The 27,808-nt window shown below is 24.6% G+C and overlaps 1 protein-coding gene and 1 long non-coding RNA gene across 2 annotated transcripts in view; one reads left to right on the top strand and one right to left on the bottom strand.

Moving 5' to 3' along the window:
- The window catches only part of LOC136977032 (hepatocyte nuclear factor 4-gamma-like), a 61,461-nt gene extending 33,980 nt beyond the window's left edge, over positions 1-27,481 (bottom strand). The window contains exon 1 of the mRNA XM_067272459.1: positions 27,188-27,481. Within this exon, the coding sequence (XP_067128560.1) occupies positions 27,188-27,338 (151 nt within the window). The 5' untranslated portion in view covers positions 27,339-27,481. The remainder of the gene's footprint in view (positions 1-27,187) is intronic.
- LOC136977033 (uncharacterized) lies at positions 1,815-2,620 on the top strand. The gene is made up of 2 exons (XR_010881024.1): positions 1,815-1,987; positions 2,326-2,620. It is a non-coding gene; the product is annotated as an uncharacterized lncRNA (long non-coding RNA).
- Positions 27,482-27,808: the final 327 nt, after the last annotated feature.

Raw genomic sequence — 27,808 nt, forward strand, 5'->3', positions numbered from 1 at the left:
AATGTTATGTTTTAGTTCTAAATATTAATGTTTTTTTTTTTCGTTCGAAATGATTGCTAAGCAACAATCAATCTAAAACAAAATAAAACTTTAAATTTAAGTTTTAGTTTTCTTAAATTTTTAATTTAAATTATTATAACAGAGGGGGCTATAGACGTAATGAACTAATATTAAAATTGATTTCTGTTTTGAATTAGAATGTTTAAGTTAAATTTGTCATGTTTATAGTACCTTTTCGGCGTGTTAACGCGTCATTGTTTATGTTAACAATACAAGTTAGTAAAATTAGTATATTTCGAGCTATTGAAAGTTTACTTAATGGTACAAGTCGTCGTCAAACAAAGCTGTCAGATTTATTTGGCCTTGCAAAAGATGTTTACATGTTAAAGTGGTGTAATCTAATTTCTATACCAAGCACTACAGGCCTATGTTTTGTTTTGCTTTGTTTGTATAAAGATTTAGTCCTCGTTAGAATGAGTCATATTTTAAATGATTCAAAGTCAATTAGTATTGTTATGAATTAAAATATTTTTTTAAAGTAGCAAAATAATAATAGAAATCTTGAAGATACAGACAAAGCAAAAAATAGTGTTGTTCTATTGCTTTAGTCTATATATCACATGCATCCCGCGAATAAACTTGTCCCTTAAACAAACTTAGAAATGAAAGGAGAACTCATAGAAACATTTGCACTTTAGAAATGGATAATTCGATGCTGGAGGCAATCTTAACTTATATTTTGACTTAAGTCATCCGAACTCTCTTCTCCATTATCTGTGACGAAGAAAGTTAAATATTTATCGTGTTACAGTCACGTTATAAGACCCACTTTAGTGACAATAATGTATTGTTATAGCTTAAAGACAGGTAGGATCTTTAAATGATTTCATTCAATATTATTTAATCTATTTTAAACATCAAATAAACTTATCACTATATTCTATTATTGATTCTTCGATTAGGTTTATACTTTATAGGTAAGATTATTTTAATTTTAACTTATAAATTAATTTACTCTATAAACAATAAATATTTACGAACTTAAACTTCAAAGCATTAAGGAAAGCAAATTTTTATTAACAATAGAAACTATAATTCTGAAATCAAGCGCATTAAAAACAGGTGATTCAGTCAAGGTTAAATCATCTTCACCATTGTTTAATATGTAGTTATTGTATGATACAGCATCAAGTAACAAGTGTTGTAATAAGGAAACGACTAGTATGTCGCCTTTTATGCACGATTTTCTGTAAAGAAGAGCTTATATCAACATTAATCAATTGTTTATTTATGGTAGAATTTATTATAATGTTTTTCCGTTAGATTGTTGAATAGTCTCTTAGGCCTACATGATTCTATTCGATCCTTGGCGTGTAACTATGTCTGTTTCAAATTGATTGAACCCAAGTAAAATAACACCTATCTTGGCGGGAATCTCTAAGGAAGCCAATTAGCATAATCTAAATTATAACTGAGCATTTCTTTATAACTTTTTTAAATTTTAAGAATTATTAATATATACTTTTTAAAATTATAATCCTATTTTATTTTATTTAATGAATTATCATTTACAAAGTTAAAATATTTTGCGCTAATTACGATATATTCATATCCTTTTGCTTCTGTAAAAGATATAATACGCCTAAATATTCTATAATAAATAAATAGAATTTTATAATTAAGTAAATCATTTTAAATTTATTACGATGATAATATATAATTCGATTAATTAAATTTATGAACATTCTCTAAAAATTGTTGAAATTTTCTGTGTATTTGTTTATGATAGGCCTATATATACATATACAGGAAATCCTCGTTAATTCTAACTCGGATAGTTCGAAATGCTGTTAGTTCGTAACTGTACGTTTGTCTCGACCGGGATATGGAGATCTACATGTTAAGAAATTCAGTTAGTTCGAAATTCGAAATGAAAATTCTGTCTGAACTGTGATATGCGATGTTAACTCGTTCGTTTAGATCAGCGGTTTCCAACCTTTTTTTTGACCAGGGACCACTTTGATTTCATTGTTGTTAGCAGGGACCACAAGGTTTAAGAAAAATAAACTGTGTCAATCTAAAAATAAACTTTAATGAAAACTTTTAACATAAGTAATCGTTAAACTTGAGTAACATGCTTTAACAGTACTATTGTAATAGAAAACATAACATTTTTAGTAAAAATTAAATTCAGTTTGTATCAATGTGGGAATAATAATTTAAAATGAATAAAAGTTTTAAATCTTTCGCGGACCATATTTTAGCTCTTGCGGACTACTGGTGGTCCGCGGACCACTGGTTGGGAACCGCTGGTTTAGATCGAAGTGCTTCCATACTATAAGTGAACAATAGACCAAGAACAACTCTAATCTGTTCAATATGACTTTGCTTTTACAGTAACGCATTTTCGAGTGTCACCTTACCTGTGAATTATCCTTTTATTTCCTCTATCTCATAAAATATGTCTTGCTTTCGGGATTGCAATATTTGGCTACGAGTAGCAGGTTGAGATATTTGTAGAGCTCTAGGCTACTAATTTTGGGGGACTTACTACATTTTGGGCCACTTTAAAAATAATTTAGGCTACATTTCGAGGAATTCAGCTTTACTTTTTATAAAACCATCTGAGATCTGTGAGGTTCTCCCCGGACACGTGTTTTTTTTTTTACCTGCAGTTTATTTATATTACTATTATTATTAATAATTATTAATTAATGAAAATAGCGTTCTGTATAAGAAGCTATATTCTATTTGCTTAATAAATTATATCAGTTACATGGCATTTGGCATATTATACGGGAATGTGTAATTTCGGATAATTCGAAGTCGCGAATATTTCATCTTCTGAATTCCCAACTAACGAGGATTTCCTGTATATAGTTTACTTTTAGGAATTGATTCGAATTTATATTAAAAACTATTAATAATATAAACTATAACATTTATATATTAGAAATGAACCTAGAATATTTGTCAGAAAATCTTAAATAAAAAATCGTCATTTACATTTTATAAAGAAGAATCACTAATTTACACAGAAAGTTTACATTTCGTCTTCTAGGTAGGTCTACATTGTAGGCATTTAGGCTGTATTAAGTTATGTTAGACTATATTCTTCTTTTGTCGGCATAGATATATAATTTTAAGGCCTGTTGTATAGAACTATATAATTGATTGTAAAGTAAATTTATTAAAGTTGTAAAGTACAACTAATGAATATAGGCTTTGGATATTTCTGTGTTATTCTTGTAAATCGTTAAAGGTTTGCGAGAATAATAGGAATGTAAGTCTGTAGAATACGTTTATCTGAATAAACGAAGAAACTAGTAAGAACCGACAAAATAATTTAAAACAATTCATTAACAATGTTAAAATATATTATTAAATTACATTTATTTAAGCCTACTTTAATTTTGAAATTTATAATATAAAATTTATTCATTTATTTATTTCGCCTTCTTGTTTTTTAAATTATCTTTTGTTACTTACTAACAAAACTTTTAAAATATTTCTATCCCATTCAAAAACACTTTAACATAAGCTTTAAAAAAGACAAACAGCAAGGTCTTTATTTTATTTTGCCATTCTGATGCTTAAATTTAAATTTGTATTTTCTTAGAGAAATGTTTCTTATTTGATAAGAATAATACTTATACAAAAATGCTTCTGTAGAATATAATTATAAAATTTTTAAAAATTAAACCTAAATTTCGAAGTATAAGAATCAATAAACTAGCTTTAAAATAATGATAATATGTAACATATTATTTAATATCTTATATGAATTGAATAAATAAGGATACTGAAAAGTAAATACTGTAGAACTTTTCATGGAAAAATATAGGAACTAAACTTATTGGGCCAAATTTTGCAATTTAAACGGTAATAAACTAAGGTAGATCATTTACATTTCTTACCTCTTTATAAAAAGAATTCATATTTATAATTACTAATAAAAAAAAAAAAAAGAGAAAACTTTGAAAAAGTTCAACCGTATATTCAAAATATATTTTCCTAAATGCTATATGAGAGAAGAGAAATGAGAAATTGATAGTCACTTGATACGTTTATCATTATATGAAATATCTTTATTTTATATCCGGATTTTTATCATTAGTTTACAGTTGTATACACTTTAAAATTATAATTTTGAAATTTTGTTTATAAAAAAACAAACTTAAAATACTGTTGATTTATCGCATTATATGCATTATTTATAGCGTATAATAGATCTTAAAACGTGATACTGTAGTCATGTGATAGTTTTTTTTCATACAGTCAAACATATGGTCTAATTTATAAAATAGGCCTCTCCCTTTTCAGTTGAACTTTAACATTTTTATTCTTTCAATTTTATAAAAAAACATTCGTTAAATATATTGGATAACCTGGGTATTTATACAATTAGTCTGAATCAACGTACTCGAAATATCAATAAGTTCCAGAATTTGTTGTAACAATTATTTAAAATTGAATTACTTTGTAGAAATGAATAACAGATTTAACTAGTTATCACTTACACCCATTACTAACAAACTGGAGCCACAGTAAAATTGCTTGTTAAATAGTAATTACATGGAAAACAAGGATTAGAATGTTTTAAAATTGTGATGTAATTAAATGCACCTGTAACGTTTAAAAATTTTACAGGTTAGAATTTAAAACAGATTTTTAAAACAGAAACACGTTTTTATATGGATCTAATTTTAATTGTAACTCAATTTAAAGAAGCAGATTGTAACTCTATTCTGTTGTATAAAGTAAAATCACGTGTACACTACAATTTAGGTATTTAAGAGAACTCAAATTCGTATGATAAGATATATGGAGTAAACCGAAATAGAGAAATTAGCTGTTTTTATAAGTTTATTTATAGTCCACTGCGGAAAATAACTGATAAAGTTTGTCGTTATCAGATTTTGATTTAAAGCAAGATACCGGCATTTTCTAGTCTAACTAGATAATAGGGATGATTATTTCCATAAGGGAATTACATTCTTTAAATCAATGATATTTAGAACACACAGAATATATTCAATTCACATAGTAACCTAATTTGACAGCAATAAGGAATTAAGAAATTGAATTTTAATAGTTAAAATTATTTCTGCATATATTTTTTTTAAATAAGTTAAAAATATAAATAATAACTTACATAAGATGTATACTGCGATATAATTTTATAGTCTAATAAAATCAGCAAGTAGTTACTATTCAAACTAAAACAAATAGGCAAACCTTATTTATGTGAATGACAAAAAAATTAGATACGGCATTTAAAATGCTCTGAATGAAATATAGAGTCATAAAACATAACAAAAGAAAAAAATGACGGTGATAAATTTCTGTTAGAACTGCTGTACGAATTCAGTTCCTTCAGTTTTCTTTATTCCAATTGTTTATTTTTGTCTTAAAACATAACGAAATCTTACACAAAATTATTTCGTAAATCTAATTTATCATTAGATTTACGAAATAATATCTAATATACACGTAAAGTTTTTATTACACAGCATGAAAATTACAATATAGATTCTAGGAATACGGCAATTAGATTGTTTACTCTTGCAAAGAATGCTAATAAAAACGCACGGTATTATTCATTCGTTAGTTTAGAGAATTTTAAAATGAAATTTTGCAATCCACAAAGAAAGTGTTCATAATAATAATAATATAAGATATATCTTATCAACCAAACGACGAGAAAAGTTTATACAAATAGAGAAAAACTGCAAGAGAAGAAACATAGCTCACAAAGTGTCAAAACGAACATCTGGCGATCGTAAATGCGTACTACCGATATAAACATGTGACAAACCCTTTGTGGTTTGATAAAATCGAGATAAATATCGTAATGTTGTCTCGGTAACGATGTTTACGCGTAGATAAAACGTTGTAATATGCCGTTTATCCATCTGTAGAGTTTGAAATAATATTTTAAAATTTTGTTGGGAATGCATGCATTTAGGAAAATAGTAAAAGAGGAATTGTTGATAATACGCTGTCGACGAATGAATCAGTTAATTGAAATTTCCTTCGAACTAAATAATTATTTGAAATTTTTATCAACATCAGGCCGTTAATTATAAACATTTAGAATTTTTTATTTATTTTTCCAATTATTCTCTTAGTCATTTTAACGTTTACTAATTTTTACTAATATAAAATTAGCCTATTTTGTATTACTGTAAAGATGCAATTAATTACATTATTTTGTTATAATTAATATAACATGCCTGTATTTTAATGATTTAATAGTCTGTAATACAGTATAACATCTTAATAGAGAATTTTGAGCATCTTATATTTATAATAAATTGAATACTGTTAATTCATAAAATTATTTCAATTAAAATTTGGGGTTTAAAAAAATCACTTTGGAAAGGCTATAAAATTTATGTAAACATCTCTACTCTTGTTGCTTAAAAAATAAAAATAATTTAAAATTTAGCATTTTATCATGCTTAAATAAAACATTTTTTTAAATCATGCATTCGATATTAACTCGATACTTTTCCTTTAATAATTTGCAAATTTGCCTGTGTAGGCTATATTATATAAAATTTTAATCGCTGTAGTTTGATTTTGATATTTGTTAAATTTAATATGAATTAATGATGATTTCAATGCATTCGTTCTAATTTTAAATCAATTTAGTATTATTAATAACTCTATTATACTATAAAATTTTTCATTTATATCCTATTCAAATCTAATAAATCATTATTTAAAAAATTTTTATTGTTAATAGAAACGTCAATTGTTAATTTTCCTTAGATGATTATGAACATAAACTTATTTTATGGTCATAACATAAGGTACTGATGCATAACAAAAATAATAGTTTGATGCTTAAATCAGTTAAAATTATTTGATTGATTTTAGACTAAAAGTTTAATAAATTGAATTGTAATTCTATAATTGATTTAAAATAATAACCGATTAAAAGATTACATACCGGATAAATTCCAATATTATTGTTATTAAAATGAAAACTTTAATATTTAAACTTTCTTGGCTTTTTACTTAAATTAACATTATTAAAGCTGAAAGGATTCTATTTCTTATCTGATTTAACTTTAAAATTATACATTTAATATGGACATTTGAATTTGGGATTGAATAGATATCCTCTATGCCTTCTGAATCAGAGAATTCTAATTTTAAAGTATTAGAAAAGAATGACGCTAATTCGTTTCTTGTAATATCTTTGAGTTGGTTTGCATAGTCATATAATATTATTTTATTATTATTCATCATATTAGAGGTTGTATCTAATTTATATTGGGAGAGTTCGTTTTCCAGTTTTAATTTGGTGAATTCTTTTTCTAATACTTAAATTAACATTAAAATCCTTGATGTGTTTTGCGTTTAATTTTTATCTTCAAAATCTTTTATTTATGCACTCTAAATATAAAACTCTAAATTAGATTAATCTAATTGTTTAGAAAGAAAAATTACGTTCTATTTAAAACTGTGACATGATTTATCTTCAGCAATATTGAAGAACGTCAATCAATGTAAACACGTAAAGCAATTGTTTTCTGTTATCGCTGTAAGCATAAAAGCCGAATATCTCTAAATTAGATTAGTTATAATCAACTTAATTTTCAATAATATCGATACAACAATGAAATAAGTTATTTTCCATAAGACACACACAAAAAAATCTATATTATATATTGACTGTTAAAGTCGAAGATATTGTAAGTATGCAGTTCAGAACATTGCAATAACAAATCTATGGTGCTGAATACTCAGACAACTTGCTGAAATATTCGTTGGTAATCAAAAACCGCACAATAGTTCAAAGACCTCATTTTAAGAAGCTACAGCAGTATTCTTATGTTATTTATCAGCATCAAGTTGTACAGTCGCACATTGAGTCCATGTCTGACCGTCTATATTATTCTGTGACTGACCCTTGGCGGCTGAAGAATGTATCCTTCTTACCCTCTCTAACCTATGATGAGATAGATTAGAGACGGAAAGTTTCAAGGTATGTGCCAACAACGATGTCTGTGTAAATCACCAGTCTGTATCTCAGGTTACTGTACGTGATGTTTACACTTCTGGCCTGATTATCCTGCACACAAATACAATAGCATTGAGTCTACCAGATGGCCAGACACTGGACTTATTTACACAGGAAGTTTGTGATTTTTCGATTATACGATCATCACTTCCTAGTACTTTTATCTTTATAATATTTCAATCTGACTTTAAATTAATTTGTTCGTACGAACTATATTTATAGTAAAATCTTCACTTTTCTAATAGGATACTTCAATAAAATGAAACAGAATATATTCTTCAATTCAACAATTTCTTTTGATAATTTCATATTTTTAATATTAAGTCTTTTAGAATTCAATGTATAAGGTCAATCAGAAGTTTGATGTCTTAACTGACTCTTAAATAGCTTTGTACATTATTAAATATTCAAATTATAAGGTAACTGTTATATTTTCAGGCCTCTTAATTCTTCCTTTTGATTTTGTTAGTTGTAACATATGCAAATACAGTATTTTAAATTATTGTAAATCTTGCAAGTTATTACAATCCTTGAGTATCAATTTTAAATGAATAAATTTTATTAGAAGAATTAGTACACTTAATATTTCAAATGCGGATAGTCTATAATGGGCCTTGCGATTATCTTATCAGAAAATATTATCTAACAAGAACACTGATATGTTTATCATTTTAATATTTTACAATTTTATAGCAACTCAGAAATATTTGAAAATTTACAATAGCACCAACACGTAATTCATTTTAATTTATAAATTAGATTATAATGATAGAAAGCGTTACTTAAACCTATAAACATTCCTGCTAGATAAAATTCTATGTAAGACTAATTATAATCGCAATGTTCATCATATAATTTTTTGCAACACCAGGCACATATGACATCTTTCTTTTCTTTAAAAAAAATAATAATTTATGAAAGAATTTTTGCAAAGTTTTCTAAATTTAAAACTTTCAAACTTGTACATATAGAAAATTAGGTTTATTATATACAAGAAAACTTTTTTGTTTTTTGTTCATGTTATACTTTTCTAATTCTTCGGTATGTAATGCGAGTGACCCTGTTGGTTAGTTCCACATAGTACTTATCAAAAAAATAATAAACAGCTTAGATTGGTCTGTGTAGTTAGGAGTATCTTTACTTTTACTTTATTCGAGACTGTTGGAAAGTTCGAAACGATAATTTCTTAAGAGCTTCTTTCTTTAAAGTGATTAATTAAGTAAAATTAAGTTAAAGAGTTCCGTTCTGGAAGGAGAAACTGAAATTCTTGTGTAAATGTTTTTTTTTTTCCACAAAAATAAATGAAAAATTGTACGATTTAATTAAGTTTAGAGGATTTTTTATGTAGAAATATATTATAAAAAAATTTGGAAAACAAACTGTTTTATTTACATGAAATGAACGAATAAATAAAATACATTATTAAAATCTTAAAATGATAACTACTGAAGACAGATTATAATATATGTCATAAAACAAAAAATAGTGAACATTTTAAAATTGCAGATTATATTAGAAAAGTTTAGTTTAATTTTAAATTTTAAAGGTTTGAGTCACATTTAGAAAAATTAAAATGAAGATTTCTTAGGAAGATACTATACGTGAAACTAAAATTAATGTGCGAAATAATGTTTTTAAAATGAAAAAAAAGGAATTATATTTAAAGACTACAGAAATTAAATCAAAAACTAAATTGTTAGCTTAGGTTTGGATCAAAAAATGTTAATATTAAATCGATAAGTTACATCAAAGCATCATAAATACTGTGCAAAAATTAGAAAGTTAAAAGAAATTTAGATGATGATAATAATAATAATCTGTTTTTCAAGGGAAGAAAGAATAGATAATGTTGAATGAATGAGCAAGAATTAGTCTTTCAATTAGTCTAAAATAAAATTTATAAGCGGTAAAGTTATTTCATAGATTGAATATTTGGACATAAAAGTACAAAATGTCAGCTTAACTAAAAAGCTTAACTAAAAAGGACATTCGAAGTGAGAGATTGCTCTCATACTGGTAAAAAGCATTCAGGATCACAAAAAATAAAATGGAAGCCTAATTAATCGAAAACAACAATTCTACTAAAACGCAACTACTAAATTATCTAGAATCAAGTCCAGCTAAGAACTAAATAAATAAATAAATAAATAAAAATAAAAATAATAATTAATAATTAGGCGTACTTAATTATTGTGGGCATTTTATGCGACATCAGAAAGAGAATGGATTTCTTACATTCTCAATACCTGAATTGGTAAATTATATTTCTGATAAACAAAATAAAACGATAAGTACAGTATAAGGTAAAATTTTATTTACCACTTTCTAGAATTAATATAAATTAAAAGTCTTCTTATGTTTCAAAAATTAAATAAACTCTTTAGATAAACAATGGACAAAGATTATACAATAATAAATATAAAAGAGGAAAAAAGCTATTTACTTAATGATAACAAACAACTTAAACAACTAAAAAGCTAAATAAATTTTTCATTTTAAAAATCGACTCATACTAATAAATAAACAAGTAATGAATGGAATGTAAAGTGAAATGAAAAGACATTTCACATATTCGAGTCGCTACTAAAGATATGTTGATAATATATAGGAAAATGTATATATAAATATACACATGGTATACATGGTTCAAGAATTAAGTCATAAAAAAGGCAATGAATACTTTCCAGATATGAATCTAATGTAAATAAAATATATAAGAAAACTTTTTAAGGCAATCAGATATACTAAAATTGACTTCTTACAGTTGATTCATGTAGATCTAGCGATGTTAATATAGCTGAATCAATGAATCACACTAAATTAATTACAGTTCGAATTTTAATCATTTTCTTTATATTAATAATTAAAGGAATATTAGAAATCTTCATAAGTACGATAGAAAATAAAATGTCGCCGAATACCAAAAATTCATACGCTTACAGTACGAAATATGTAAATCAGAAACTAGCATTAATATCTAATTAATGAATGAAGGTAAAGGGAGTCGGGAAATTAGTATTTAAAATTAACGAGCAGTTATTTATTATGACATCGTCACAATGCCAGGCTGCTATATTTTAAATTGATAATTTAAAATATATGCTTTCCATCTCAAATTAGTGGCTTGCCCTTGTACAGTACATCATACTTTTCGTTAACAATGGAGTCGTGCCAGTTATCTATCTAACTCCATTCAGAGGAAAATTTTTGAATTGCATAAATAACACGACTTAATTTTGTATCGGAAGTTCGTATACAGTTAATCGGGACCTCCTTCCCCTAAAATTTTAATATCTGGTCTCGTCTTTCGTGTATCTGACTCCATTCTCGAGATTAAGGAAAGACAACGGACGGACAGGCAACAGTGGAAATTTATAGGTCTACAATTTTTTCAAATTGCAGCGCAATAATTGTATTTATTCTGAAAATTTTATAAATTGATATAAAAAGAAATTTATGATCGACTTATTCCGAAACAGTGTCTTCTTTTAATTATTCCTTACTTCACAACTGGGTGCATAGTTAGACACTAGGCATCTTTAACATCACACTTTATTCAGGAATATCTTACACACCGATACGCGTTTCGGGCATACATCCCTATTCCGTCGGCTACATAATAGAATATGAACATGTATTTTCCGTCTTATAAAATTTTTTATATAATGATAAATTACAACATACCTTTTTAAAAAGACATTTAGTAAAGAGGTGCTACTTAATACACATTCTGTTTTTTAAAATACATATATTTACAGTTAAAATTTCCCGACATTATATAAAAAATTTTGTAATATGGAAAATACATGTTCATATTCTATTATGTAGACGACGGAAAAAGGGCGTATGCCGGAAATGCGTATCGGTGTGTAAGATATTCCAAAATAAAGAGTGATGTTAAAGATGTCCAGTGTCTATCTATGCAGCCAGTTGTGAAGTAAAGAAGAATAATTAAAAGAAGACACGGTTTTGGAATAAGTCAATAATAATCAATTGTATACGTTGAAACGGCAATTTACATCACCATAAGGGAATTTATAAGATGTACTGTACCTTAAAAAGAGGAAAACAACAGAAGAACAAAGAACCTTGGATAAGAAAATAAGAGGTGAGATACAAAGACATCTTGTTGATATAAATTACTTTAGAATACATGTCGCAGAAAAAAGAACATTAAAAACCTTATCCTTACCAATAAATAATTGCAATATTAACAAAGAAAAAGTAAGGATTTTACACAGAGGAAAAAATTGGTACAATAGAAAATTTAGAGTTTTGAAATTATAAAAAGTCAAAAAAAAAAAATAATAATATCAATAAAATTTAAGTATAAAGATTAATGCAAACTGGTTAAAGATATTATAAAGAAGTACAAATAAGTTAATTATAAAAAAGAAAAAAAATTATGTATTAATATGTAAATTAGAAAATAGGTAAAAGAAAAACGCGAAAATTCAGTAAAAAATGTAATAATATAAATTTATGTAAAAAGTATAATAGATAAATATAAAAAAGAATATATGAGTATTATTACATAAACGGTTTTTAAAAAACAACAACAAAAAAAAAAAAGAGAATTTAATATGTGAACGAGAGTAAGAAAAACCTGGTGGAAGCCAACATCACCAGGGAAGGCTAAGTGCTGTTCAGTGCACTGTCGGGAAATTTTAACTGTAAACATATGTATTTTTTAAAAGGATGTGTATTGTCGTAAATTTTTGAATTTTTTTGTTGGATTTTGTTTCAACTTCTAAATATAACTAGGTTCATCTATATTAACCATTACGAATTTATTTTTGATTTCTTATACTATATTTGTAATATCATTATTAAATACATTAAATACATTGTCCACATGGAAACTTAACTAAAAATAAATAAATAAATAAATAATTTCATTGTCTTATCAATTTTATATTTAGAAAGTTCAAATCATTTTTAAATACTGTACTTGAAATCCTGGAAAATTTTCTTTTGTTTCGACGTAAATATATCTTTATCCAAATTTCTAGTTAGTTAACATATGCAAACTACATATAAAGCAGTATAACTTAATTTGTTATATATATACAAGAAATGTTTCTTATTATTGTAGTTTTTTCTTGTTTTATTTTCCTGGCTGTTATATATACTGTGCATAACAAGGAAAAGTATTAGAATGTGTCGAATTTGATCCTCTGGAGTTTTTTCGAATCTCAAAGATTTGAGACCTCCTGAACCTTAAAAATATATTTAAAAAGGGGAAGTCCATAGACGTGTGTGTTGGCGTTTGTTACGTTTAATATCTCAGGATGGGAATAATGATTTAAGAACGAAATTTGTCATGGTGACTTGTGTATAAGAGGTATTGGTGCTATTAAACTTGGTGGTTAGACAATGAGGATAGAGGGGGTAACTTGTCATATCTCGAATGGGGTAAGACTTAATGATTATTTTGCATGTTATTTGCATTGGTTTTTTTAAAATTCATCTCTACCTACAAAATTAAGCGCTTTTTTGCCATTTTATAATAATTAATACGTAACATAAAAAGGTTTTTAACAAAATTTCTTAACAGATGGCGTCACAGACAATTTTAATTTTTGTGATAATGTGTCTTACTTGTAACGATTTTCCGCCGCAAAGTTACGCAACTCGTTGTTGGATTTATTTGTTTTTGAAGATGTGAGTATAATTCTGAAGGTTTTGTGCTTTATAATTGTAAAATATAAGTTATTTCATTCCAGCTGATTATATATTCCGTACCGATCTCTCAAAATTACATTTAGTTTTACAGGAGTCCAGAGTTTCATAATTTCTTTCAATTTGCTTTTCCATAAAACATGCTGTAGCATATTTTTAAAAAATTATACTTTTATTTCATGACATTTTTAGAACTTTTTTTAAAATACTTATTCTAAAGCCTTCTGCATTGATATAATCTAGTACAGCTTTAGTATATTTCTTTTTCACATTAACGTTTTATATATCCCTATCTATTACTACATGTCACTATTCTCATTTTGATTTGATTCATCTCAATGCTCATTAATATAATGCTAATTTCCTTTCTTTTAATCATTCTATTTGATTTTCACAGATCTTCAGATTTATTTGATCTTCTCTTATTATCTATTATTTAGTTTCTCGATAAAAGCTAATTGTTTCCTTTCATAAACTCGAGATCAAGTTCCGTAAATTTATCTATTTACTTTTTCTGAATCCAATAATTCAAGTCTTAAAATTTTAAAATCTTTGGTTTATGGTAAAATATATTTTATTTTTCTTATCTAGTTTTATTCTAAAACTTAGTATTTTTCCTATATTTCCCTCCTATAACTGCATAAATTTATCTTTATTTAAATTTTTATATTATATTTTTAAATTACTACCAAACAAAATAATGCTTTTTATTATCTAATTCGTTTAAAAATTGAGATCAGTCAGGAGCTGAATAGAAAGATTTTCAATCAAATTTTATCTTATTATATAATTTATATTTTAATTTAAAATGCTCTCTAAGTAATGTTTTAAAAAAATCGTCACATAAAAAGTTCTATATGCATTATATAACTTAATAAGCAAAAAAGTTTAAATTTTTTATTTTCGAACAATTTATTAACAATAAATGTCCATTTAAATGCACTATTTAGTCTAGACTTTCATATTATATTTACAAATAATATAGAAATTTTCAAAATTACAATAAAATATCTATCAGATTATTTGTCTCGATGTAAATCATTATGGATTATTTATCATAACCAGTTATTAGTAAAGTATTAATAATTAAAAACCATTTTATGGTGTTATCAACTTCAAAAATGTTCAAGTAACAACTTAAAATTGTAGGGAGAAGTATAATTCTTGTATCTTTAGTCGTGTGAATCATTACCATTATTTCCATAGCCTGAAGATGATGATGTAAAATTATAGAATTATAGAAAGTACTTGCAAAAATTATATTCAAATTCAAATTTGGATCATTAAATTTCACAGTTATAAGTAATCAAATTTTCATAAATTTTATCTTTAATTTTGAAGTGAAGCAAGAAAATGAAAAATTTAAAGCATAAATCAGCCTGAGCATTTAAAAATTTATAAATTACATTTTAATTATTAAAATTTAATTTATACATTTTCTTCACCATTAACAAAAGAAACATTCAATTAATTTATTTAAAATTTGAAATGAATATTATAGAAATTAAAGCTTGGTAACTAATAAAAAAAATTGTGAATAAAATAATAATAATAATTTAAATGAAATATTTTTATAACAATTAAAACTGTAAATCTATACAGTTTTCTAAATTTTATTAAATTTAAATGGTTTTTATTTTAATTGAATAGAAATAAAACATCTCCAATTATAAATAAATAGCAATTTACGAGAAATCGTAATATTATTGTAGATTAAAATTATATTAAAATCATATACAAGAAACTGAATACAGTACTTTAAGAAATTAATTATTAAAAATAGAATTTTTTTTTATACAATTTAATTTTTCTATTTTCATACGTAATTAATAAATTCATTCGATGAATTTAAACCTAATCTTTACTGTAAATTTAATAATCTAAACAAAGTACTGTATTTAAACAATTACAGATTCTTAAATTTATTAATCTAAAGACTGCTCCAAGCATGGGCGTCCGCAGAAATATTTTCAGGGTGGCAAAGCTTGGAGACTAATAATTAAATCAATAAATTTTTATATAATTATATAATTTTTTTTTTTTTCCTCAAGTAGATTATAGAATGTAGTATTGCATCAATACGAAATGACTGACAATGCTACCCATGGTCGAGAGAGTAAGGTTAGGCATTTCGATCACTTTTACCATTATAATTTGTGTAATTTTTACTCTATCCCAGGGAAGGGCAAGTGCTCCGTTTGCCTCCTCTGCGGACGAACATGGCTCCAAGTCGTCCATTGTGTTGGTTTATATAGTCTATTCACATTAATGGTGTATAAATGTTTACAATTTTATTTTAGTAGGTAACATATCACTCTAGTGGATAAATTTACAAGTGATTTTGATTCATTAAAATTCAAAAATGAAATTCTATAATATATTGCTTCAAAACTGATCTTATAAGTAGGCCTATAAGCGAAAAGATTTTAGATTGAATTTTTAATATTTTGTGCAAATTTTTCATTTGAATTATATTTAAAATGAGTAACTAAATGCAATCATAAAGTACCGTAATTATATATGATAAATATTAAATTTTTAATAATTTTTTTTTCTTTTAAAACTAGAAAAATCCTGTATACGTCGAAGAATTTTATTGCATAATACAAATATTCTTCATTTTCTATAAACCAAATAGTATTTTAACGTGAATATTTAAGCATAAATGGAAATGCTTATAGATAAATACTTAACTTTTATATACAAATTTTTGTATTAAATGTAACCTACATTAAAATATTTAAATATCATTTAGTAATTAGCCCATTAGACAAAAATAGTCTTAAGACTGATGAACTTTTTCTTTTTAAATTTTATATTAAAAGCATCATTGATATAGCAACGCAATATACATAGATACAATAGACACACAAAAGTGATTAAAATGATCTAGAATGATATCGATAAACTGCATTATAAGTCTATACCACTACATTTGATATAAAAATAGAACTGTTTAAACAAAAACGAACTACTAACGAAAATTAACATAACTTAAGAATCAATTATTAAATTACAATTCTTATATCGATAATGGATCAACTTTCGGAATTTAGTTAACATTGGAAACATCGTTATATTTTAAAGCACTCCTTTAATTTTATATTATAAAGCAGTTCAGATATAATATATCCGTTGTTTGAAGTAAGAATATATATATTTATCTATAAAAAAAATTGTTCAATAATCCACGTTCAGAGCATTGAAATTGCTAAAAATATAATTTAAATCTAATAGATTTAATATGTAGTTCATTAAACTGATAAAAAATATATCGCTGTCTGAAGATTATATTTTTTGATTAATTGTTTAATTAAATTTGAGTTGAAATTGCTTAATGAAGAGTCAGTATGATTTCATTAAATGACATGATGAAATTGAGAAAAAAACCACGAACGTTTATGATAATGGACAACAGTATATCAAATAAGTTCTTTGGTGGGGAAATAAACAGAGGAAAATATATCGACGTTTAAATTAATTTATCATCATCAATATTTGTTCAACATCAATTAAAGAAATTTACTTTAAATTAAATCTTCCAGTTTTTTAAACACAATTTTTAAACAACTTTAAACTCAATCTTATGCTAACTTGTAAGATAGATTTTAAAAACTATTTAAATACAGTCTTATATGTTATTTTAACTAATATTTCCTATGAGTAGTTTATTTAACGTGGTTTATTGTATCAGCTAAACATATCTTATTTATTACTTTTATAGAACGTATACCTGTAAATTTTTAAAAAAAATTCTTGAAATTATATGTATATTATTTATTTATTTTAATAAAAAGAAAGATAAATTATTTTAGGCTATATTAAAAGATGTATACTTTCTATAACTACTTCGTATATTACAGGAATATCAATAATTTTCTTATACATTTTTAAATATTATTGCCCAATTCGTCCTTCTAAGCTATCTATCAATCAATAAATTGACATAATGATACGATTGCATTGACAAATAACAGAATATACTGGAATCCATCTTGCAATTGCAAAATTTGATTAGATACGTTTTAACAGGATAAGGATAAGATATTTTGATAAATTAAGATAACAGTACTCAGCACAGACGTGAATAGTTTTAAGAAGTAATCTAAAAACAATAGGTCTTGCTAATTACTTATATAATTTTATACATATAATATTATCTCAGTTCTTCAAAATTTAAATCTGTAAATGTAAAATAGATCTAGATTTTGATTGTCAAAAGTTACACAGCTTAGTTTCAAGTCATTAGATTTTTATGAATTTGCTGTTTAATTGAGAACATGGAAATTGATTTTTTTTAAAATAGAATTTAGCTAAAGGTTGTTGAAATTTAAAAATATAGCTGTGGATAGTATAGTATAAAAAAAGAAAATATAAATAATGTATATAGGCTTATAAAGCCTAGGGGTATATCTTCTTCACACATTGGTCTAATTTTCGGAGTGATTATCTCCTTTGTTTATATATGTGTATGAAAGATTTCATATTTTGAAAAGTTTAGCAGTACTTTTCCAACTTTTGAATATATTCGAATAATGAAAGACATATATATATATATAATTTTAAAACAATATTTATAAGTACTATAGCCTACCTATATGCATATGTTATAAACGCATCCAGTATATAATTAACATTCAAATTGATTCAAGTAAATACAATTTTACAGAAATATTCTTGTATAAGAAAGGATGAATCATTACAAAAGACATTCGAAAAGTTTTTTAATACTCATACTGTACATTTCTTTAATATTGACGACATGTTATAGAAAAGTTATGAGGCAGAATAAACAATAATTCAAAAAATGCTTATTTAAAATATATTAAGACAGTTTTATATATATTAAACATTATTTTTTTATATCTTATAATATAATCGAGATGGGTTGATGATGATAATAATAATAATAAGCGCAGAGCCCAAACGGTTAGGAGTTGAAAGTTGAAATTTGGTACACAGTTAGGGTACGTCACGAGAATGTACACTAAGAAGGGATTTTTCGAAGTTCCCCCCGCGGGGGAGAAAGAGGATTAAGGCTTATCCTAAGAAACAGCTTCTACTGTACTATTTTAGATGCGATTTATTATTTTTAACTGCGCTTTAGTAGGATACGCCATGAGAATGCACATTAAGAAGGGATTTTTGGAAATTCAAATCTCCTAGGGAAAAGGAGGAGAGAGTTAGTTTTAGTCAGTATAAAGTGTAAATAATAAAGAAGGAAAGTAAATAGTGGCACATATAGTATACATTTTAGCAATTAATAAATATTTTAATCATTTCCACTGTTCGGGTAACCCAAAAACAATTAATCCAAAATAAACGAATTTGAACGAATATTTGAATTCGTTCCAAATTCGAAATATAATGTTCTAAACAAGTTTTCTTAGATTTTAGAATTTAAAATTAATCATTTTATTCAAGTAAGATTATCATAGTTCTTGCACCCGGTGAAAACAGGTAAGATCGGCTATAATCTAATAATTTAATCTTCGCTACCGTTACTTTCTGCCCGAGCAACGCCGGGCTCATCTGCTACTTTGATTTATATTTTCAAATGCGAAACTGCTTACTTAAAATATATGATCTTAAAAGAAGTTTTAAGAAATTAAAGAAAAAGCTTAAAGTTGATATAATTACTTAATAAATTTTAACTTTTATATATATTTTTAAATGATTCAAGAAATCATTTTATTATTTTAAAATAAGAATAACAAAATATCTTTGATTAAGCCTATTATTGATACATTTAAGATCAATAAGTACGCAATCTATTAGCAAATTAATTTTGATTGATTGATTGGGGGTTGATTTTTTTTTAATATTGTACTCATCTCGAGAAAAATATTATTTAAAATTTTCCTTTTATTTATTAATTTTTAGACATAAATATTATAAATCTATTTATAACAAATATGCCCTTATTCCAAAAAACCTGTAATTATTTTCAGTATATAATAAATATTTTTTTATCATTGTTTCATTATCAAAGTAGCATGTAAGTTTCAACTAAAATTTTCAATTATTTGCCTCCAATTTATTAAGTAGGCCTAAATCACATTATGTTCCTTAGTATTAGTTTTAAATAATTTTTAAAACTTCTTTTAATTCATCTGTTTTTGTTCTTAGATAACACTTAGATTAGCTATTTAACCTTACATAGACTATTATTAGAAAGTAATCATAATATATGGTTAGATATAGGCTATGCTTATACGGATATATAACTAAAAGTATTTTAAAAAATATATTAGAAAACTGAAAATTTATGTTAAATATTTTGCTTTAAATTTATTCAAAATTCAAACAGCATAAATCAATATATAATTTTTATAGCGCTTTTAGCTCGCTTTGATTTTGTAGAGCATTTAAGATAGGTAGCTTTTTCTCTGGCCTGGATATAATACAGTGTAATTGAAGTATATTCTATATAAAAATTCAAGAAATATATCTTTGAATTTTAGAAAGGAAATCCAGGAGACAGAAATATCTATGAACATTTTAAAATACTATTTTATTAGTTATTAGACTGGAATTAGTTATGCAAAATTTAATTTTTTGGGAAGTAATTTAACTTTGAACGAGCAAGTGCAATAGTATTGCACTTGCTCGTTCAAAGTTAAATTACTCGTTTTGTTTGATCATAGTATAATCATACTAAAAAATAATTCGAAAGTTTCTTTAAAAGAATCGAAGACTTTTCTCGATCAACTCTTCAATTTTATATGCTTTTGTTAATTATTTTAAGAAAAAATATAGTCAAATTTAATAAAATAATAAAGATGTTTTGATAATTTGATAAGTTAATCCTAGAGATTTTATTAATTCTTGTTATAAAATTTAAATATGATCATTGTTTATTTGTAGTAGTAATTTTAATAAAAGATGTCATAAATTATGTTAGTAATATTTAGTGTATATATTTTTACTATTTATAAGATTTATATAAAATTATTTAATGTTTTATAGTATTAAAAATTACCTGGGAATAAATCATGGAATTATTTGTTTATTTGTAATATGCAGTCTAAAAAAGTTTTAATGAAGAAATAGTCTCAGTTTCTTCTATTAATATGTAATAAGCTATAAGTTTGAATTTATTAATAATTTATAACAGAAAGACGAATGTAAATATTTGAAAACAAGCAAAGATCTATTCGAATTATTAACCGAAAATAAAATACTTATACTGTATTATTATTATTATTTATATTTGAAATTATATGTGCTAATTTTACGAGCAAATATATTATAGTTTATATTAAATAAATTCATTGAAGTAAAATATTTGAAATGAAAATTACAGTATATCATCTCTAAGGAAGTTTATACCGAATTTAATAAAAAAGTAATTAATTATTTGCATAAAGAAAATGTCTTTGGTATATTTGTGCTTAAACTCATAAAGAAAGAAATTGTACAAAATTTTCCTAACAAAAATAGCTGCTAAATTTTATTAGAAAAAATTCGATGTATTGTTTTATTCTGATTCATTCCGGAAGAGTAATAACGGAATAATCGCATCTATTTTTACAGGAAATATTTCAAATTTAGACTAGAAAGTTTCATAATCATTTTAAACAGAAACATTAAAAGTAATATTGCTATTCTGTAAAATTTTGTTTTCTAAAAACACACCGAGAAAAAACATATATTTATGTAGGCTATATTCAAACTTAAATGTAACGGTGTACGTTAGGACGAGTGACGAAGAATTAAGTTTATTTAGACGAATTCTCAGTAAAGCGGATAAAACCCTTTGAGCAATATTCACGTAATTTTAAGTTAAGATTTATTATAGGGAAACACAGCGTGTTAGGTGCTACGCACCATTAAACCGGAGTGATACAGTCAAGTAAAATGCAGAAACGTCCCACGCAGACGTCGGCCCAATGAACGTTTTGTCACGTAGAAAGCAATGCATTGCTATGCAACAACGTGACCGTTGCTGACACTTGGCTATGAAACACCTCCCGACGTATCCGAATTCATTCCAACACCACCTGTACTGGTTAATGTTGCAATCTCCTTCAACTTTTATATATTTCTTCATTTTCCCTCTCTTTAATTTATTTTAAAGTTACTACTAGACTTTCAAATAAAATTAATTTTTTAATATTAATTTTAACTTTCAAGATTTAATTAAGTGGTCTTCTCTTCCTTATTAATAGCGATAATAAAAACGCCTAAGCTTCCGTGATAATAAAGTGATGTCGCTCGCTTTTCGAATGTGTATAACGATTTTACAATTTTGCAATTGAAACATATTTCGAAATTTTCCTTAATTAAAAAAAATATTTAATCTGTATTTTCACATCTAATAATTTAATAAATACCTCATTATAAGTAATAAAATTATTGCATTTAAAATGTTCTGACGATTATAATGGGCTTATGTACTAATAATTCATTTTAAATTTGAGAGAAATATTGATCTAATGAAAACAAAACAGCACAAAATTGTAATAAATTCAAAATTAATAGTAGCGATTCTAATATATCATTTTGACACGTGATGTACTATTAATGAGAGTTTTATAACCATAATAGGAAAAATTGAAGAATTTTTGCCACAAAACAAGAAAAATTAATACTGAATTTCGCTAGTCGTTTGTCTTCATGAACGATATTTAAATACTTGAAGATTTTCATAAATCTTCAAGAGAAGTATTTAAATATCGCTGTTGTAATAACATAAGTTTACAGATTTGCGCAAAGATTAAATGAATACAGTATATATATTTATTTAGCTTACAAAGGCTTTAAAAAATTGGAATTATTAAAATAAATTTTGTTTTGGAAAAGACGAGGGATTTCAATAACTGCACCACCAAGCTAAGGTTCCATTTACTCCGAACTAATCCCATAAAATATGTTATTCTTTATATAAATGCCGCTCAAGTTTATAAAGAAAAATTATTTATAAAAATAGAATAAAATTAGTATCTAAAATAAATATAAAAACATTTTAAAATTTATGTTAATACGAATTTAATAGAAAATATATGATATTAAATATATTTATTTTAATACGTAAGGCGACCCTAGCGGTAAAAAAATCAAACAATTTTAAACTAATATCGTCTGCTTTTTAAATTTACATGAATTAATGTAGAATATAAATTCAGTCATATTAATTAATTACAAGTAAATATAATAATTTTTTATTGATTTAAATCTAATTTAAAATAAAAATGAAAAAAACGCTGCATATTTATTCAATGACAAAACAGAAATACAAAGTAAGATATTCTAATTTATAATATTTAAAAAAATATAAAATTCTTTTATTATTTAAATTAATTTATATGATTTTATATATTTACATTCTTAAATTATTAAATATATATTCTTAATAAGAATATATTTATAATATAATATGTATATAAACATCAAAGTTTGTTTATTATAGCTAAGCCTAATTGTATAATGTAAAATGTATGAAGAATGTAAAATAATGGAAGAAGATTTTTTTCATACATAGAAATGAAGAAAATACAGGTAACTTACTGATATTATACTCTAATGAATACAAATTTCAGTCTTACTTTTCTCAAACATTTTTCTTTTATAAACATTTTATAAGATTTAAATTTTATAAAACTTAATAAAATAGCTGAACAGACATTAGAAGAATTGAAAAGCTTAATTACTGATTTTATTCTTAAAAATCACGTGAAATATGAAATTTTTACTTCAGTAAGTGAAATATATATATACTGTATTTTTAATTTAAAAAGTCTTATAGCTGTAACAACAATTATACTAACAAATTATAAATATGCATTTGTATAAATTAATACTAAATGCAGTAGCTTTTAAATTTTTAATTATATATATATATATATATATATTTAATAGTAAGTTTAAGATTAATTACGATGTCGTTGAAATTATATCAATAATTTTTTACATATGGTACTAGATTTCAAAATTGTATATCATTTATTTCTTTTAAATAATTATTTGAAAAATTTGATAATCTGAATGTAAAATTTAATAATTTTTTACATACTTAAATAGCATAGCAAAAGCGATTTAAACGGGAAGTAATTAGAAAAAAATAAATAAAATTCTTTACACACATTTGTAAGAATAATAAATCTATATAAAATCATTTTTTCTGAATATGAAAAATATATAATGGATTTGAATTAAGAATTAGTTAGGTGGAACGAGTTTAAAATATAATAAATTATTCATTTTATAATAAAATTATTTAAAATATTTTACTCTTTGAATTATAGGATTTTTTGGATATAACAAGATATGAATTTCAATTCTGTTCTAATCGTATGTGATTCGAACTGTAATTTTAGAAAAGTTTGTTTTTTCTGAAAGAACGAACAGATAACTTTTTTATCTTTATGGTTTGATTTAATAATGTAAACAATAAAGGTGTTCAATGCAAAGTAACACATTAAGATGAATGAAAATGCATTTACTCATATACATTTTACATTTAAAACTTTTTTAATGCAGAAACTACAGCAAAATTTTTTTCAATACACTGTAATATTAATAAATACAATTTATATAAAATTTTTAACTTCTAAATTTATCATAAATTTTAAATTGAAATGATTTTGGAAACACGCTTAAACTTATTTTAGTATTAAACTTAGATTTTTTTTTTTTTTTAGTATTGGCTACTATCTTATGGAATAAAGCATGATTAGGGTCAATAATCCTGAGTATCGTTTCCGATATACTAATCTCTTTGTTTATCCTTATTTGATTTATTTTTAACTTATGTGCTGACAAATACCCTTAAATTTTTAATTTCAATATATTCAAATATTATTTAAAAATATCCGTCTCAAAATTCTATATGCATATATAAGATCTCTATATATAGTTTATGAAAATATTTTAATTTTATTAGTACCTTAAATAAAGTATAAACTTTATGAATATTTAGCTTAATATATAAATAATATATTAATTGTATGCTTTTCAAACAATAATCTCCAAAATGTATAAGTATAATACGTCAATTTTTAGATCTATATTAAATTAGCTTTAAAAATTATATTAAATGTTTTAAAATCAGATTATGATGATATTGCTTTGACATTTCGATTTTTGGAATTAACTTGAAAGTAAAGTTTTAGTTAATCATCAGGAATAGACCCAACTGTATATTCCCACTGCCAAACATTCAAGAATGTAAATAATTGCAAAAGTAGACAAGAGTTCGTCTACCGAAAATTATTGGTTCAGTGCAAAGTCCTTTGATAAATTTTGCTTATTTGATTGGTTGATAAAGAGCGATATATTTAATTTTTTCCGTTTCTAGTTAGTGCATTATTAATTATAATATGTAATATTACTAAATAAATTAATTCAAATAAAAAAAATGTCTGAAAAGATCAAATTTGTACAAAGAATAGTACTTACTTCACAACTTAATGAGTAATTTATAATTAATAAAATTATGTTATAATTATAGTAAATATTGTATCCAAATCATGTAACATGTGTACCTTTAAATATTTTAAATTTAAACGTTTTCACTTTAAATGATCGATATTTTAGTTTAAAATTTTTGAAACTACAATATATTTGAACTAAAATTATTTGTCTTATAATTGAATGATTCTTAAACTCCAGACTATACGTCATTGGATATCTCAGATATATTTTCAAGATTATTTACTTACAAGATAAACAAGGTTACTTATTAAATTAAATTGTAAGAATCAAATTTTTTAAATAGTTATCAGTTAAACATTTTTCATTAAAAATGGAATTTCGATTTTAATTAAACTCGCTATTTTTATCGAACTATCATTTTCTTTAGAAAAGTTTAATTTTTAGGTCACTATAGGGCAGGATTACCGATGACGTGAACGTTAAAGCTGTCAGGAAATTTCCAAACTTGCAGTCGATTAGGATAAACATTATTTTTTTCATCAGTAAACTCTCTCAGACATTCTGATGATTCGATACATTACTCTCAAATCATCAGAATGTTTTAGAGAACTTAAGTCTAAAATTATTTTAGTACTAAAATATTATTTTTCATTTAAAAATCAAATTATTATAATTTTAAAATATTTTAGTAGGAAAAATTTCACTAGTCTTACATGAATATTAAAATCCATAATTTGTTAATGATAGTCATAAATAAAGATATGTTATCTCAAAATTGTAAATAAAACTAGAGTTATTTTCGTTTTTTTTTTTAAATTTAAGTCTAAAACATTTATTTCAATAAAGGAGTGTTTTAATTTTAAATAACGAATTTAAATATCCGTTAAAATTATAAACGAATTTCATAAATAATAATTTAAAGAAGGTCTATAATTTACTATTTCTTTTACCTTTATTATGTAGTATTTCTATTCTGTATTTCCTAAGAACTATGAAATGATTCAGCAGTTCTTATATATTCTAACTTTGCTTTTTTTATTCTTGATCATTGATTCAATTTATTCCATACTTGTTTTCTCTTCGGATGTATGTCGAAATTATCAATGTGTAACTAGTAAGCATAATGAATACATCTATATAACATTGGCTAAATTTTGATATATATAAATATAAATTTTTGAAAGAATTTTTTAATGTTTTATTTTAAAAAATCCAAAACGTTTGGATTTTTTAAATTTAATAATTTTTATATTTATAGTAATTATAACATAAATACGCCTAGTTTAGGCCCATTTTAAATTATTGATTTATTTGATAAAAATGAGTTTTTTCTAAAGATTAGAAAAAGTAGGAATTTCATAATAATTTACAGTTTCATTGATAATTTAATTTCGAATTGTATAAAAATTATTTAATACAATAATTAAAGAAAACAGGCGTTTACGTCAAATTTAATTAGTATAGTAAGAATGATTTCCGGTAGAATATTTTGTTGAAATTCATTTGGAACTTCTATTATATAATATGCCAATCTGTTACTACTATTACTACGACTACTATTACTACGGCTATTGCTATTACAATTTTTTTTGATAATTGTGAAAATTTTGGTCATACAACTAATAATTGATCTGATTAAATAAATTTTAAATATCTAGATAATTACATTAATACATTAACTATATTTGATGAGTAAAATTGATAATTATAATAAGGAATTCATTTAATATTAGATAAACATATTGAGTTTAATAAATAATAATTTAAAAATAAAATTTTAAAATGAAAGAATTATAAATCCATACAATTACTGTAAATCTTTAAAATTTTATAAGTACTATAATTTTTTAATATTTACGATTATTATTTAAAAAAATGTGAATAATACGTGTAACGTATTTTAATTTTATATTTCAAATATATGAAAATTATAAAAAGCGGAAAAAAATTCATGGACAAGTTTAACCTAAGTAGAAAGTAACCGGAGAAGTGCAAGCGGCATCTTTGTTACGACCATTTTTAAACAGTCAGGTGGTTTAACTTTATTGACTTTAAAAAAACACATTGAAGAGAAATACTAAAGGATTCACTCACCTGCTACTGTTAATGTTAATTGGGAGGCTACACTAGCATTTTGAACTATTACACTACTACCCAGAGAAGGAGCTGTGTGCACCGACTGTACAGGCAAAGACACACTTGGTCCTACTAACACCCCACTCGGAGGGTGATGCTCTTCATTCATGTTTTGTCGTCTGCTTAATGCTAACAAATGTGGGAAGTTTGATACGGGTCAAATTTCACTCCCTTGTATCTATTGTCGGCTTATGGACTTGTACCTCACGGGCTGAAGTGCGCCCAAGGAGAACCATCACCGTCAAACTTCGACTTTTACCCTTATCAAGAGCACGTGATAACTCAGGGTGGGGGCGCTAGTATCCACACTTTTAATGGTTTTTACTGTAAAATTTTTTGTAACACGATTTTATAAGCACAATACAAATACAAATCCATATTGTAAATAGAAACAACTGATGAGATTAAGGAATTTTAAAAATTTGAACGATATCTTAGAAATCAATTCATGCAAAAGTGTATAGAAATATTTCTATTATGGCATTATCCTCTAATTATGCATATTCGATATAAGAAATTTTAAATTACTTATAAAAATTAACTGATAAATTAATGAAACATACTATATATATAGTATAC

The sequence above is a fragment of the Centruroides vittatus genome, unplaced genomic scaffold, assembly GCF_030686945.1.
Source record: "Centruroides vittatus isolate TY-2023 unplaced genomic scaffold, ASM3068694v2 contig_439, whole genome shotgun sequence".
Taxonomy (NCBI): Eukaryota; Metazoa; Arthropoda; class Arachnida; order Scorpiones; family Buthidae; genus Centruroides; species Centruroides vittatus.